At 50.8% G+C, this 14,388-nt stretch overlaps 1 protein-coding gene across 7 annotated transcripts in view; it reads left to right on the plus strand.

Moving 5' to 3' along the window:
* Sez6l2 (seizure related 6 homolog (mouse)-like 2) overlaps positions 1-14,148 on the plus strand; it is a 26,585-nt gene extending 12,437 nt beyond the window's left edge. For 4 of the 7 annotated variants that reach the window (XM_013011353.1, XM_013011357.1, XM_013011355.1 and 1 more), the window contains 12 exons: positions 317-485; positions 1,713-1,876; positions 5,792-5,992; positions 7,213-7,351; positions 8,094-8,290; positions 8,378-8,572; positions 11,541-11,732; positions 11,821-12,012; positions 12,500-12,538; positions 12,720-12,837; positions 12,931-13,027; positions 13,926-14,142. In XM_013011353.1, the coding sequence (XP_012866807.1) occupies positions 317-485; positions 1,713-1,876; positions 5,792-5,992; positions 7,213-7,351; positions 8,094-8,290; positions 8,378-8,572; positions 11,541-11,732; positions 11,821-12,012; positions 12,500-12,538; positions 12,720-12,837; positions 12,931-13,027; positions 13,926-13,955 (1,733 nt within the window). In that variant the 3' untranslated portion in view covers positions 13,956-14,142. Of the gene's footprint in view, positions 1-316; positions 486-1,712; positions 1,877-5,791; positions 5,993-7,212; positions 7,352-8,093; positions 8,291-8,377; positions 8,573-11,540; positions 11,733-11,820; positions 12,013-12,499; positions 12,539-12,719; positions 12,838-12,930; positions 13,028-13,925 lie in introns of all 7 variants that reach the window. The other 3 variants (XM_013011360.1, XM_013011354.1, XM_013011358.1) reach the window with 3 other exon arrangements.
* The last annotated feature ends 240 nt before the right edge of the window (positions 14,149-14,388 follow it).

The raw sequence follows: 14,388 nt of genomic DNA on the forward strand, positions 1-14,388 counted from the left end.
GCCAGCCCGGGCAGGAAAGACTGTGAGACTCCTAGCTCCAATAAACCACCAGAAAACCGGAAGTGGCGCTGTAGCTCAAGTGGTAGAGCGCTCGCCTTGAGCTTGAAGAGCTGAGGGACAGCGCCCAGGCAGAGTTCAAGCCCCACGACCGACAAAAAAAAAAAAAAAGAAGTTCCCTTCTAAGCGAGTCTACTCAGGGGAATATTTATTTTCGCAGATTCATCTATTCTGCAGAAGGGCCTGAGAGGAACTGAAGCTCAAGGACAATGACAACTCTCCTTGGGCTGACTCTAATCCCTTCTTCTTCTGCCCACAGCCTCCTGTGGTGGCATCATCCACAATGCTACGCTGGGCCGCATTGTGTCTCCTGAGCCTGGGGGAGCTGCAGGGCCCAACCTCACCTGCCGCTGGGTCATTGAAGCTGATGAAGGACGCCGGCTACACCTGCACTTCGAGAGGGTCTCGCTGGATGAGGACAATGACCGGTGAGTGTCTGAGCCTTAGGTCATTGGGAAAACAGAGAGGCTGCGGTGGGATGGTGAGATCGTTTTGCGATGAACCCTTCTTTACTCCTGACCCTTTCTTAGGAAATGTAGCTGTGCAACCTTGAAGGGATCACTTAGCCTCTCTGTCTCAGCTCTCTTATCTATACAATGGAGACAATGGTACCTCTCTAGATGCATAATTAATAGCCACATTTATATATATATATATATATATATATATATATATATATATATATATATATATATATATATATATATGGTTTGAAGCCAACCCAGGCAGGAAAGTTTATCTCCAATTAACTACCAAAAAGTTGGAAGTGGTGCTGTGGCTCAAGTGGTAGAGTGCTAGCCTTGAGGACAAAAGCTCAGGAGCAGTGCCAGGGCCCTGAGTTCAAGCCCTAGGACACACACATACACACACACACACACATAAAATACTGGGGCTGGGAAGGTGGCTCAGTGGTAGAGCGCTTGTCTTGCATGCATGAGGCCCTGGTTCATTCCTCAGCACCACATAAGCAGAAAAAACTGAAGTGGCACTGTGGCTCGAGTGGTAGAGCACTAGTCTTGAGCTGAAGAGCTGAGAGACAGTGCCCAGGCCCAGAGTTCAGGCCCCACGACCAACAAAGGAAAAAAAAAAGATATATAAAGTACTTAGCATGGAGCTTACTTAGCATGATAAGCCATGTAAAAACATTTGCTATTGTCACATCCTCATCCTTTGTGTGTGTGTGTGACAGTCTAGGCTGGTACTCTAACCATTTGATCCACAGCTCCACTTGTGGCTTTTCGGTGGTTAATTGTAGATAAGAGTCTCACAAACTTCCCTGCCTGGGCTGGCTTTGAACTGTGATTCTCAGATCTCAGCCTCCTGAGTAGCTAGGATTACAGGCATGAGCCACCAGCACCTGCTTTATCCTTATCCTTCTTTATATAACAACCTAGTAGCCCAGCTCTGTCACCACTTGCTGTGTGGATGTGAGCAAGTGACTTAATCTTCTCCTCGTGTGGAGAATGATGGGTAATGACAATGTCAAGAGTCCTTGTGAAAAATCAAATGAGGTAAAAGAGTTAAGGGCTTAGAAACACACACGGCATATGAGTAATGCTTGATAATAAAGCCATAAAGATAAGCTACTTGAACAGGTAACAGGCAACTGGCCTACGGAGTAATTACACTCCTGGCCATTCTACTGTCTCTCCCAGGCTGATGGTGCGCTCAGGAGGCAGCCCTCTGTCCCCTGTGATCTATGACTCTGATATGGATGATGTCCCAGAACGTGGTCTCATCAGTGACGCCCAGTCCCTCTATGTGGAGCTGCTGTCAGAGACACCTGCCAATCCCCTGCTGCTCAGCCTCCGATTTGAAGGTAACAGTTCTACTTCCCCGCCCCCTCCCCCCTCCCCCCTTCCTGACACCAGGCCTTGTCAGAAGCACACACTTCCTCCCTGTTCATCTCCGGGGTGGATCCCTGCAATCTAACTTTCCTCTCCACCTCCTAACTAGAAGGATCCCTTCATAGAAGTATTCACCAAGGTAGGCTTATGTGTGTGTGTGTGTGTGCACGTGTGCGCATGCTCATGTGTACATGCACATGCATGTACACTAGAACAAGGAGCTTGAATTTAGGGCCTCAAGCTCTCGAGTTCTCATTTGGCTTTTGTTTGTTCAACTGCTCTACCATTTGAGCCAAACGCCCATTTCCAGCTTTTTGCTGGTTCATTGGAGATAAGGATCGTAGGACTATCCTGCTTGGGTTGGCTTTGATTCCTCAGCCTCCTGGAGTAGATGGGATTACTAGTAGTACCTGGTTGAGGTAGGCGTTTTGGATCAAGCTTCGTGTTTGGCTGGATTTAGGTACAGAGTCTGAACAGGGGACCAGGCATCTAGCTCTTTCTGTTGTTGTTGTTTTCCTGTGTTTTAACTTCATTCAGGTAGGCTTTCCCTATGTGATGGACCTGGTTACAGACTCACAGACCACTGAGTTACTAACTCCATCAGAGAAAGGAAAGCTGGTATCTTTCCTGAGAGCATTGGCAACAGTGCCACAAAAGGCTGTCATTGACCTGCTTAATTAAGGTGCTTGAGCCAATCACAGAGGCTAGAGGCTGGTGTGTGATGATTGGCAGATTTGTATCATATGGCCATCCCTGGTGGGCCCTACTGAACTGCACAGATTGGAGGGGAGTAGGCATATTTCCCAGAATGAAAACAGGGGTACAGTTACCAGGAGGACCAAAGGGTGCTAGATGAGTGGAAAGAAAGTAATCATGTGAGAAGACTCATTTAAACTTGGCTTTAAAGGATGGAGGGTAATTGAGAAACTTAAACTAGGAAGACTAAGCTAAGTGCTAATGACTCACACTGTAATCCTAGCTACTCAGGAAGCTGAGATCTGAGGATCATGGTTAGAAGCCAAACGGAGCACACCAAGCTATGAGATTCTTCTCTTCAACAACAACAAAACAGGAAGTGAAGGTGTGTCTCAAGCAATAGAGCACTAACCTTGAGCAAAACATGCCCGGCAAGAGCTCGAGGTCCTGAGTTCAAGCCCAGTACCAACACCCAAAACAACAACATGCCTGTAATCTTAGCTACTCAGGAGGCTGAGATCTGAGGATCATGGTTCGAAGCCAGCCTGGCCAGGAAAGTCCATGAGACCCTTATCTCCAATTAACCACCAGAAAACTGGAAGGAGAGCTGTGACTTAAAGTGGTAGGGCTCTAGCCTTGAGCAGAAAAGCTCAGGGACAGTGCCCAAGCCTTGACTTCAAACCCCATGACTGGAGAGACAGAGAGAGAGAGAGCGCTTCTCAGGTGAAAGGATCAGTGTGAACATGGCCAAGGAGACAGAGAAGTGTCTGCTGTTGTGGCTGGAGCAAAGAGAGAAACAAAGAAGAAAGGGAAGTGATTACAGGTGAGAGGAGCTAGATTTTGGTTTGAATCTCTGGAGCTATGGAATTGGTTCTGGGCCCTCATGGGTGGATAGGACTTGGGCATGATACCTTATTAGATTCAATGACATAAGTGAAATAGGCCAGTAGATCTGTAGAAATACAGTGAAAGATTGGTTCTGAGACTGGAGAGTCCTGTGTTAGGAGACTGGCTTCTACAGATGTGGACCACTGCTGCTCCATTAGCTCTAAGCTCCTCCTCTGTGTTAGAACCGGAAGTGTTCATAGTTGGTAGTGTTATAGCTCATGTGTGATCAAGTAGATAAAAACTAAGACGTTTTACAAATGTTCAAGGGTTTTTTTTTTTTTTTTTCTGCTGACTTAGTTCTGAGTAAAAACTGAGCAGCTTCTGCCCTCGCTGCAATTTTGGGTTCTAGCAACATCGTGGCTCATCAGAACCCAACTGTTATTTTTGAGAAGAGAACACACCTACGCAAGGCAGTTCTCCAAAGGCATCCTTCCCCAGCCCCCCTTCCTTGCGGTGTCTATAGCCAAGAGCCTGTGGCTGGGATTCAAACCATCTGGGCTGGAGACCTAGTTCTGCCATTGCCTGCTGGGTGACCCCCCTGAGCCAGAGGTTTTTTTTGGCTGCTGTTGTTTTTGTCTGTGTAGAATGGGGGTTGGAATGGGAGCTGTGATTTCACTAGCCTAAGGGTTTCCCTCCTAAGGCTAGCCAGGTAGCAGAAATACATGAGAAGTATTGGGGTTTTGAGAAACTTTTTAATGTAAGTTCAACACAAAAGGTATACAGATTTTGTGGTGGGGTGGTGGTTGTTTTGGTAGGTTGTGGGGCTTGAACTTAGGGCCTGGGTGCTGTCCCTGAGCTTTTTCTCAGGGTTAGTGCTCTACCACTTTGAGTCACAGTGCCACTTCTGGTTTTCTGGTTGTTAATTGGAGATAAGAGACTCATGGACTTTCCTACTCAGCCTGACTTCAAACTGCCAACTTCAGATATCAGCTTTCTGAGTAGCTAGGATTATAGGTGTGAACCACAGGTGCCAGGCTCAGGGCATTCAGTTTTGAATGTCCATGCATTGTTGTTGTTATTGGTGTGTGTGTGTGTGTGTGTGTGTGTGTGTGTGCGCTGGTCCTAGGGCTTGAACACAGGGATCCTGCTATCCAGGCTGGCTTTGAACAGCAATCCTTAGGTCTCAGCCTCCTGAGTAGCTAGGATTATAGGAGTGAGCCACCAGCACCGAGTTTTTTGTTTTTTTTTTTAACTCAGGGCCTGGCGCTTACTTAATAAGCACTCTACTACTAGAACTATCCTCCCAGTACTTTTTTGTTGTTATTTTTAATTCATTTTATAGATTAAGTCTCATGATAACTTTGTTCCAATAGCCTTAAACCTGGATCCTCCTTTCTCTGCTTACAGGGGTTACAGTTAGGCTCACTATGCTATGCCCAAGTATAGTGGTATGATGGTTTATTCCTGTAATCTCAGTACTAGGGAAGATCTCCCATTAGAGGCTACTTTGGCTACACATATTAAGACCCTGTCTTGAAAAATTAAAACTCAAATAGAATGGAAGAAAATACGAATCTCAAGTTGGACACTGGTGGCTCATGCCTGTAATCCTAGTTATTCAGGAAGCTGAGATATGAGGATCATGGTTTAAAGCCAGCCCAGGCAGGAAAGTCCAAGAGACTTTTGTTTTGTTTTGTTTTGTTTTTGGGTCCGGTTGTGGGGCCTGAACTCTGGGCCTGAGCGCTGTCCCTCAGCTCTTCAGCTCAAGGCTAGTGCTCTACCACTTGAGCCACAGCGCCACTTCCGGCTTTTTTCTTTTTGCTTATGTGGTGCTGAGGAATCAAACCCAGGGCCTCAGGCATGCAAGGCAAGCGCTCTACCACTGAGCTACCATCCCAGCCCCCAAGAGACTTTTATCTCCAATGAGTCACCAGAAAATGGGAAGTGGCACTGTGACTCAAGTGGTAGAACACTAGCCTTGAGCTGAAGAGCTGAGGGACAACGCCCAGGCCCAGAGTTCAAGCCCCATGATTGACGAAAAAAAAATCATCAAATAACCATCTGAACATATTCCTCAAGTTTGAAGTTCCTGAGTGAGGCCTGTCCTAATGCCTAATAGTTGGTTTGTTTTTTTTTAAACTAGTCCTGAGGCTTGAACTCATGGCCTGGGCACTCTCCCTGAGCTCTTTTGCTCAAGGTTAGCACTCTACCCTGTGAACCACAGCATCACTTTCGACTTTTTCTGTGTATGTGGTACTGAGGAATCAAACCTAGGGCTTCCTGTTTGCTAGGCAAGCACTCTACCACTAAGCCCCATTCCCAGCCCCACTAATGCCTAATTCTTATGACTGTCTTCTTCCTAGCCTTCGAGGAGGATCGCTGCTTTGCTCCTTTCCTGGCACATGGCAATGTCACTACCACTGACCCTGAGTACCGCCCAGGGGCACTGGCTACCTTCTCATGCCTCCCGGGCTATGCCCTGGAGCCCCCAGGTCCCCCCAATGCCATCGAGTGTGTGGATCCCACAGAACCCCACTGGAATGACACAGAGCCAGCCTGCAAAGGTGAGCCCCCTACATTCATTCCACAAAATCCTCAGCCTACAGCCTGCCACTCAGGAAGGGACCTGTGTATCCAAATCTAATAAACCCAAAGCTTGGGTAAATCCTTGCCCTTTAGAGACTGTTTTCTTAGCTGAATAATTGGTGGGGCTTGTTATTGGATTCAGAGGTCACAAAACCAAAATGTCTTCAAGAGCTAAATCATGGATTAGGTGGGTAAAATGGATGGTGGGTGGGGTTAATTAAGAAGAGGGCTGAGAACCAACTGCAGATGGCTCATACATGTAGTCATAGCTACTCAGAAGACTGAGATTGGAGGATTGAAATTGGAAAGTCATCTGGGGCAAGAAAGTCTATGAGACTTTTATCTTCAATTAACCACACAAAAAAGCTGGAAGTGGAGCTGTGTGACTCAAGTGTTAGAACTTCAGCCTTGAGTGAAAAAGCTAAGGGACAGTACCCAGCCTTGAGTTTAACCCCCAGTAGCAGCAAGCACACAAGAAGAAAGAAAGAGAGGGCTGGGAAGGTGGCTCAGTGGTAGAGCGCTTGCCTTGCATGCCTGAGGCCCTGGGTTCGATTCCTCAGCACCACATAAGCAGAAAGAAAAAAAGCTGAAGTGGCGCTGTGGCTCAAGTGGTAGAATGCTAGCCTTGAGCTGAAGAGCTGAGGGACAGCGCCCAGGCCCAGAGTTCAGGCCCCACAACTGGACCCCCCCCCAAAAAAAAGAAAGAGAGGGGGGAGGGAGGGAGGGAGGGAGGGAAGGAAAGAAGGAAGAAAAAAGGAAAGAAAGAACAAGAACAAGGCTTGAGGATGCAAAAAGAAAAAAAAAATGATTTTGTTGGACACAACAAAGTCTAGATGTGGCAAGAAAGAGGTGGATTATCACTACCAGAAAACATATAAGGTAGCCTAGTACCTCCTTTGGAAATAATGAAAATCATGATCAAAGCAGATTTTCTGCTATGTGGGTCTTTTTTTCTTTTGCTTGAACTCAGGGCCCAGGCACTGTCCCTTAGCTTTTCCACTCAAGGTTAGTGCGCTACCACTTGAGCCACAGCTCCACTTCTGGTTTTCTAGTGTAGATAAGAGTCTCACAGATTTTTCTGCCTAGACTCACTTCAATCCACGATCCTCAGATCTCAACCTCCTGAGTAGCTAGCATTACAGGCGTGAGTCACTTAGCTTCCACATGGGTCTTGAAAATGACACCTCTTCTGCCCTAGCCATGTGTGGAGGGGAGCTGTCTGAGCCGGCTGGTGTGGTCCTCTCTCCTGACTGGCCCCAGAGCTACAGCCCCAGCCAGGACTGCATGTGGATCCTGCACGTCCAGGAAGAGAGGCGCATCTTGCTCCAAGTTGAAATGTATGTTTGGGTCCTGAAGAAGATGCAATGGGTGTGGTGTTCATCTGCATTCCAGGCAGAGTTGGGTAGATGTATGATCTTGTGAGAGAGGGCTCTAAGAGTGCAGGAGGGGAATGGGAGACCGACGTTCCATCACTGGTTAGCCAGGAAACCTAAACAAGTAAAAGAGTAACACAGCCCCCTCCTTAAAGGTATCCTGAGCAAGGGACTCTGGCATTGCTGATTTCTGAGACTGGCCTGGGTGGGCTTTTCAGGGTTTCCTGCTCCCACACATCTTCGCCACTATCTAAGCTGGGGGGTGGGTGCAAGGAGACCCCCATCCCCCTGCTGATTTGGTGTGAGGCTGTCCTGTGATTGGACAGAACCCGGAGTGGGTGTGGCCCCAAAGCAGATGAAACTCTAGAAAGGGCTCATGTTCCCTGGGGGAAGAACACGGTCTGTGACTGATTTGGATGTTCCTAGAGGATGGAGGAGGAGATTGAATGGACCCAGTGTTGAGCAAGGTGGGGGACTGGGAAGCAGAAGAGAGGAGCAATGGGTGGAACAGGTGGAGCCTAGAGGGGTGGGGCTAGAATAGAAGAAAAATCCAGGGATTGGTCAAAACTGGGGCGGGGGCGGGGCCATTCCGGAGGGAGGAGGATTGGGGGCGGGGCCTAGTGCTGGCTGGGGGGGAAAGAGCAGAGTTGGGGTGGGAGGGGCCGGCATCAGCCCCGCCCACACTCACCCTGGGGTCTCCCCGCAGCTTGAACGTGCGGGAAGGGGACATGCTGACCCTGTTCGACGGGGACGGTCTCAGTGCCCGAGTCCTGGCCCAGCTGCGGGGACCTCAGCCGCGCCGCCGCCTCCTCTCTTCCGGGCCGGACCTCACGCTGCAGTTCCAGGCCCCGCCCGGGCCCCCCAATCCAGGCCTAGGCCAGGGCTTCGTATTGCACTTCAAAGGTACCAGAGAAGGGGCCCCCCCCCCGGGGTTGCCAGGGCGCCCCAGGCCAAGGGCAGCTTCCAATCTGGCCCCTGTGTCCCCTGCAGAGGTCCCGAGGAATGACACGTGCCCCGAGCTGCCGCCCCCCGAGTGGGGCTGGAGGACGGCGTCCCACGGGGACCTGATCCGGGGCACCGTGCTCACTTACCAGTGCGAGCCGGGCTACGAGCTGCTGGGCTCCGACATCCTCACCTGCCAGTGGGACCTCTCCTGGAGCGCCGCGCCTCCCGCCTGCCAAAAGAGTGAGCCAGGCCCCACCTTGTCCTCCGCCCCTGGGTCTGCACACCCCGTCCCCTGGGGGGGTTCCATCCCATGGGGCCTGCCTCCCTCCCTGTCCCTGTGGTCCCTGGTCAGTTCTGCGTTCCAGCCCTTTGCTCTGGATCCTGCCTGGCTCTTCTTCAGGCCCTGCCCCAATGCCCTTTGGGTTTGTTTCCCTCTGGCCCATACCCTCACCCTGTTCTTTCTGGATCCCTGCTCATCTCTGGGGTTCACCCTTGTTTTCTATGGTTTAGGGTCTGGTCAATGTTTCTCTGAGTCCCATCTCTTGGTTTCATGGCCCCACATCTCCTGTTCTGGCCTCTGCTGAGTCTTGAGCCTCACCACTCCCAGTGTTTTGTTTTTGTTGTGGTGGGTTTTTTTTTTGGGGGGGGAGGGGACTCCACTGGGCTTAGCATCACTGATTCTTCATTCTGCTCTAAGTCCACCCAAACTCTTCAGTCCACAATCCTTGACCTTGTTAGAAATCACTTTGCTAGGGCCATAGCTTGTCAGAGGATTTGGCTTTTTATTTATTTATTGGGTCCGGTCGTGGGGCCTGAACTCTGGGCCTGGGCGCTGTCCCTCAGCTCTTCAGCTCAAGGCTAGCATTCTACCACTTGAGCCATAGTACCACTTCCGGCTTTTTTCTTTTTGCTTATGTGGTGCTGAGGAATCGAACCCAGGGCCTCAGGCATGCAAGGCAAGCGCTCTACCACTGAGCTACCTTCCCAGCCCCTTTTTATTTATTTTTGTGCCAGAACTAGGACTGGAACTCAGGGCCTGGAGACTGTCCCTTAGCTTCTTGGCTCAAAGCTGGCACTCTACCACATGAGCCACACTGCCACTTCCAGCTTTTTGATGGTTAATTGGAGCTGGGAGTCTCTCAGACTTCCTTGTCTGGGCTGGCTTTGAACTGTGATCCTTAGATCTCAGCCTTCTGAGTAGCTAGGATTACAGGTGTGAGCCACTGGCACCCTGCTTGGATTATTTTCATGAGGTCACTGAAGGCCAGTTCTAGAGACCAGGTTTCAGGCCCCTTCTTGCCTTAATGAAACACACAACCGGGAGAGGGGCAGATACTTAAACAATCAATGGGTGACTTCTGTCAAGGTACTTAACATCTCTGGGCCTTGGCTCCCTCATGGGTGAAGTGGAAATAGGGAGATTGTGAGGCACAAACTGAGCTTTTCACGCAGCACCTGGTGATGCCTGGTCCAGGAATAAACTGAATCAGGAGCCACTAAGTACACGGCTGTGCTGCTGGAAGAGCAGTTGTGTGGACATTTCCTGGAGTTGAGAGGAGTTGGGGTACCTCTTGTAGAAGAGCAGAACCAGGTGGGGGGTAGCAGCTCATCACTTCTTCTGATTTGGGGGGAAGCCTGTTACAGGATATGTGTGGTTGTAGATCTTCTGCATGGCCCTTGGGACTGGTGGCAGTGGACCGTCTCACAATGGGGAGAAGTTTCAGGTAGCCAGTTTTGTGCTGGACAAGAGGAAGATTGTGTATAGTTGACATAGCTCCCTGTCCCTGGAAGTCTTCACAGAACAAATAGACTGAGCTTGATGTGAGCTGAGACTTGGGTCTTTACCTCTCTGTTCAGTGCTCTTGGCTGTGACCCAGGGCAGGTTCTAGCTCTGCTGCTCTCTGGCTGAGGCAGAAGAACTCAGAGCAAGGGAGAAGCTAGAGGCCTTGATCTCTTGACATAAGCCGGGCTAAATATACCTCTCAAACTTTAAACAGGGTGCCAGGCACAGGTCTATCTACATAAGTGGCTACGATTATAATCATCCACAAGAGCATCGTAAGCTCACATGCCTACCTATGTGATCAGAGTGTCTGGGGCATGGCAGGAATGTAGAGGACAGGAGAGCTGACCTTCTATTTATTTATTTTATTTATTTGTTTGGTTTTTGCCAGTCCTGGGGCTTGAACTCAACGCCTGGGCACTGTCTCTGAGCTTCTTTTGCTCAAAGTTAGCACGCTACCACTTGAGCCACAGTGCCACTTCCAGCTTTTTCTGTGTATGTGTACTGAGGAATGGAACCCAGGGCTTTATGCATGCTAGGCAAGCACTCTACAATTAACCCACATTCCCAGCTCCTGGCTCTCTCTAAAGAGGGCAGCCAGGCACTGGTGGCTCATGCCTATAACCCTAACTACTCAGGAGGCCAAAATCTGAGGATTGTGATTCAAAGTCAGCTTGAGCAAGAAAGCCTGTGAGACTCTTATCTCCAATTAACAGCAAAAATCCCAAAGTGGAGGTTTGGTTCAAGTGGTAGAGCATCAGCCTTGTGTTAAAAAGCTAAGGAAGAGCCTGGAGCTGGTGGCTCATTCTTGTCATCCTAGCTACTCAAGAGGCTGAGATCTGAGGATCATGGTTCAAAGCCAACCCCAGGCAGGAAAGTCCATGAGACTCTTTTCTCCAATTAACTTCCAAAGAAAGCCAGAAGTGGAGCTGTGGCTCAAGTGATAGAGTGCTAGGCTTGAGCACAAAAGCTCGGGGAGAGCACCCATGCCCTGAGTTCAAGCCCCAGGACTGGCTTGCACACAGGCCTGTACACACACACACACACACACACACACACACACACACACACACACACACACACACACACACACACACACACCAGCAGCTGTGATCGCATAGGCCTGCTATACTGGCCTGACATTTCTGGAATCTGGCTTGGTATACTCTAGTGTAACAATGAAAATACTTTGAATTTTACCCCGGGACAAGCGGCTGGGGGGTTGCCTAACCCACCCTGTTTCCCCCCCTCCAAACAACCTAAAACACAAACCACATTGAATTGAAAGATTGAATTTTTCCATTCTTGTCCGCTTCCTTTTGAGGAGTTGGCCCCAAATTTAGAGCTCTCCCTAAATCCTAAGTGTCTAGGAGATCTTTAAGCGCCTCGTTCCCCTCCCCCAACCCTTTTCTTCTTCCCCCTCAGTCGTGACTTGTGCTGACCCTGGTGAGATCACCAATGGCCACCGCACCACCTCGGATGCCGGCTTCCCCGTGGGCTCTCATGTCCAGTACCGCTGTCTGCCAGGGTACAGCCTGGAGGGCGCAGCTGTGCTCACCTGCTACAGCCGCGACACAGGCACACCCAAGTGGAGCGACCGGGTCCCCAAATGCGCCTGTGAGTCTAGGGAATGGGAGGGGCTGGGGGAGGAGCCTATGGGCTCCCGGGACTGCACCTGCTCATCTGATTGGCCCCCTTCCTGCAGTGAAGTACGAGCCATGCCTGAACCCCGGCGTCCCTGAGAATGGCTACCAGACACTGTACAAGCATCACTACCAGGCGGGCGAGTCTCTTCGCTTCTTCTGCTATGAGGGCTTTGAGCTTATCGGCGAGGTCACCATCACCTGTGTGCCCGGCCACCCCTCACAGTGGACCAGCCAGCCCCCGCTCTGCAAAGGTGCCCAAGAAGGACAGGCCAGGAGGGTCCAGCGAGTGGACAGGGCTGGGAAAGCTGGGTAGAAAATTGGAGACCAATGGGTGACCCTGTGGGGCTTCCTGTGCTTTGATTCTCTTCCTCCAAGGCATATCTAGACGTCCTGGAGACACTGGAGATACCCTCTATTACATCATGTAGTAGAGGGGGCCTTGGTTTGGAAGCCCCCTTGTCTTCTCTGGAGAGGCCTCAGTTTCCCTATTTGACAAATCCTAATGAGCTGATTGGCTCAGACTGTCCAGGAACTGAACCCTTAGCGGTGTAGAGGAAGAAGGAGATGGCCCTGCCCTATCTTCCCTTGGTCCTCACTAAGAGAAGGCTTAGTTTAGGTTGAGCAAAGCGCAGAGAGAACCAGACTATCCAGCCCAGCCCCACCGGGCTCCGGCCCTCTCCCCGGCCTCCTTCCCTCCCTGGCTCAGACCCCGTCCCCCTCCCCCTCCTCTCCCTGCAGTGGCCTATGAGGAGCTCCTGGACAACCGAAAACTGGAAGGTCAGTGAGGCCACAGGTGGAGACCAGGCCTGGCCAGGTCGGGAGGGCAAAGTAGAGGCCGGGGGCAGTGAGGCCAGGCCCCAGAGGGGCGAGGCCTAGGGTTCAGGGCCCAGGGTAGGAGGCTGGGAGAGCCTAGTACTGGGCCAGCCTTGGCTCATTGGTCTCTTCTCCTCCTCCCCAGTGACGCAGACCACAGACCCATCACGGCAACTGGAAGGCGGAAACCTCGCCCTGGCCATCCTGCTGCCCCTCAGCTTAGTTATTATTCTTGGCAGTGGTGTTTATGTATATTACACCAAGTAAGTACCCCACTGGGGGAACTGCCCACCAGGGGCAAATACCATGTCTCCTGGTTTACCTGCTGAGAAGATCCTGTCTCCTCTCTTCTGCAGGCTACAAGGCAAATCCCTTTTTGGCTTCTCCGGCTCCCACTCCTACAGTCCCATCACTGTGGAGTCCGACTTCAGTAATCCACTGTATGAAGCTGGGGTGAGCCCCGCCCTGCCTCCCACAGTACCACAGCTACCCCAGACTCTTCTCAAAACATGCCATTGCAAAGTCAGCTGCCCATGAAGGCCATAGCAGTGGGTTCGCTTGGCTATGTGGGAACAATGAGGGGGGGGTGGCAAATTAGAAAAGGTGTGTCCCGTCTAAGGACACACTCCACAGTGGATGCTTGAGCTCAATTTTGAGATTTTTCTAGGTATTCAATCCAGAAATCCAAGTATCAAATATGTCATTTGGAGCGTGTGTGTGTGTGTGTGTGTGTGTGTGTGTGTGTGTGTGTGTGCCTGGACACTGTCCCTTAGTGCTTTCTCTCAAGGCTGGTGCTCCGCCACTTGAGCCACAGCTCCATTTTTGGAGCCACTTTTTGGTGGTGAATTGGAGATTAGAGTCTCACAGACTTTCCTGCCTGGGCTGGCTTTGTCGATCTTCAGATCTCAGCCTCCTAAGTGTCTAGGATCATAAGTATAAATTACCAAAGCCTGGCCCATTTTTTATTCTATCTGATGACCTAAACATAGCCATTGGCCAGATTCAGCCCTCTCCACCAAAGTTACTTTATTTTATTATTTTTGTTTTTGGTTGGTCATGGGGCCTGAACTCTGGGCCTGGGTGCTGTCCCTCAGCTCTTCAGCTGAAGGTTAGCACTCTACCACTTGAGCCACAGCACCACTTCCAGCTTTTTCTGCTTATGTGGTGCTGAGGAATTGAACCCAGGGCCTCATGCATGGGAGGCAAACACTCTACCACTGAGCTGCCTTCCCAGCCCCCAAAGTTACTTTAATATAGGGTCTTTCCCTCCTTATGGAAGCCTTCCTTCCCATTTGCTGCCTTCACCACCTCCACTTTACTCCAGCAACTGACTTGATCTCTCTGTCTCCAGGATACGCGGGAATATGAAGTTTCCATATGAACCCCAAGACAAAGGCTGCAGGACCCAGAATACCCCTCCCCTCCTCATCTGAGGCAGTGGGGGAGCACAGGACCTAGTGGCCGGCTCCTGACTCCCCTCCCCCCCTGCTGTGTAAATAGTCTCCCTATCCCAATGAGGGGGCTTCATGGCCCTGAAGAGCCTACAGTAAACAAACCAGCATCCTGCCATCCAAGGCTGCCTCTTCTCCATTGCCAAACAAGGGGCCTGGCACCCCTCACCCCCCTGCCCAATGGCTTATGGACCCTGGGAGGGAAACTCAGCCCCCTTACCACCTTTGGGGTCCCTGAAGCCCAGGGCCCCTGTCCCTCAACTCCCCCCCCCCCCAGATCCCAACAGCTCTACTGTCCCCCTCAGTTGTGAGGGCCCCTCTCCTCCTTGATGCCTGATTGGTGGGCCGGAAGACAAATGAGGG

Source organism: Dipodomys ordii, unplaced genomic scaffold (assembly GCF_000151885.1).
Source record: "Dipodomys ordii isolate 6190 unplaced genomic scaffold, Dord_2.0 Scaffold14, whole genome shotgun sequence".
NCBI classification, from domain to species: domain Eukaryota; kingdom Metazoa; phylum Chordata; class Mammalia; order Rodentia; family Heteromyidae; genus Dipodomys; species Dipodomys ordii.